A 435-nucleotide genomic window follows, 5' to 3' on the forward strand; every position below is an offset into this window, starting at 1 on the left:
CAGGCCCGGCCCCGGGGGTCACTCACCACCGCGTCCCGCTCCGCCACCGATCCCGCCATCTTGCTGAAACCGTGCAGCGGTGCCGCCTGCATCAGCTGGACTGGGGAGGGAGGGAAGGGGAGGGGGAGGAGGAGGCAGGAGGAGGAGGAGGAGGAGAAGGAAGAGCAGGTCGCAGCCCGGCTGGGCACAGGCAGGGCAGGGCAGGACACGGGCTCACCTGCGCCCCGCAGGGCGGGCGAGGAAGCCCGGGCAGGGCGCGGCGCGGCGCGGCGTGGCGTTTTGTTGCACTGCCTCGCAGCCCTGGCAGGAGGGGCCGGCCCGCCACCCCCTGGTCTGGTCTCCCTGCTCACCTCCTCTGCCCGCGCCTCAAGCCGGCTTTCTAGCCTCCCCTCGCGGCCCCGCGGGTGACCCTGTGCTGCCCTCCCCCCCCCCCAG

The 435-nt window shown here is 74.5% G+C and overlaps 1 protein-coding gene across 1 annotated transcript in view; it reads right to left on the reverse strand.

The window, feature by feature from the left end:
- Positions 1–133, reverse strand: part of LGALSL (galectin like) — a 6,036-nt gene extending 5,903 nt beyond the window's left edge. The window contains exon 1 of the mRNA XM_019516591.1: positions 27–133. Coding sequence (XP_019372136.1) covers positions 27–92 — 66 coding nt within the window. The 5' untranslated portion in view covers positions 93–133. The remainder of the gene's footprint in view (positions 1–26) is intronic.
- Positions 134–435: the final 302 nt, after the last annotated feature.

Source organism: Gavialis gangeticus, unplaced genomic scaffold, assembly GCF_001723915.1.
Source record: "Gavialis gangeticus isolate Ggan-Ray unplaced genomic scaffold, GavGan_comp1, whole genome shotgun sequence".
Lineage (NCBI taxonomy): Eukaryota > Metazoa > Chordata > Crocodylia > Gavialidae > Gavialis > Gavialis gangeticus.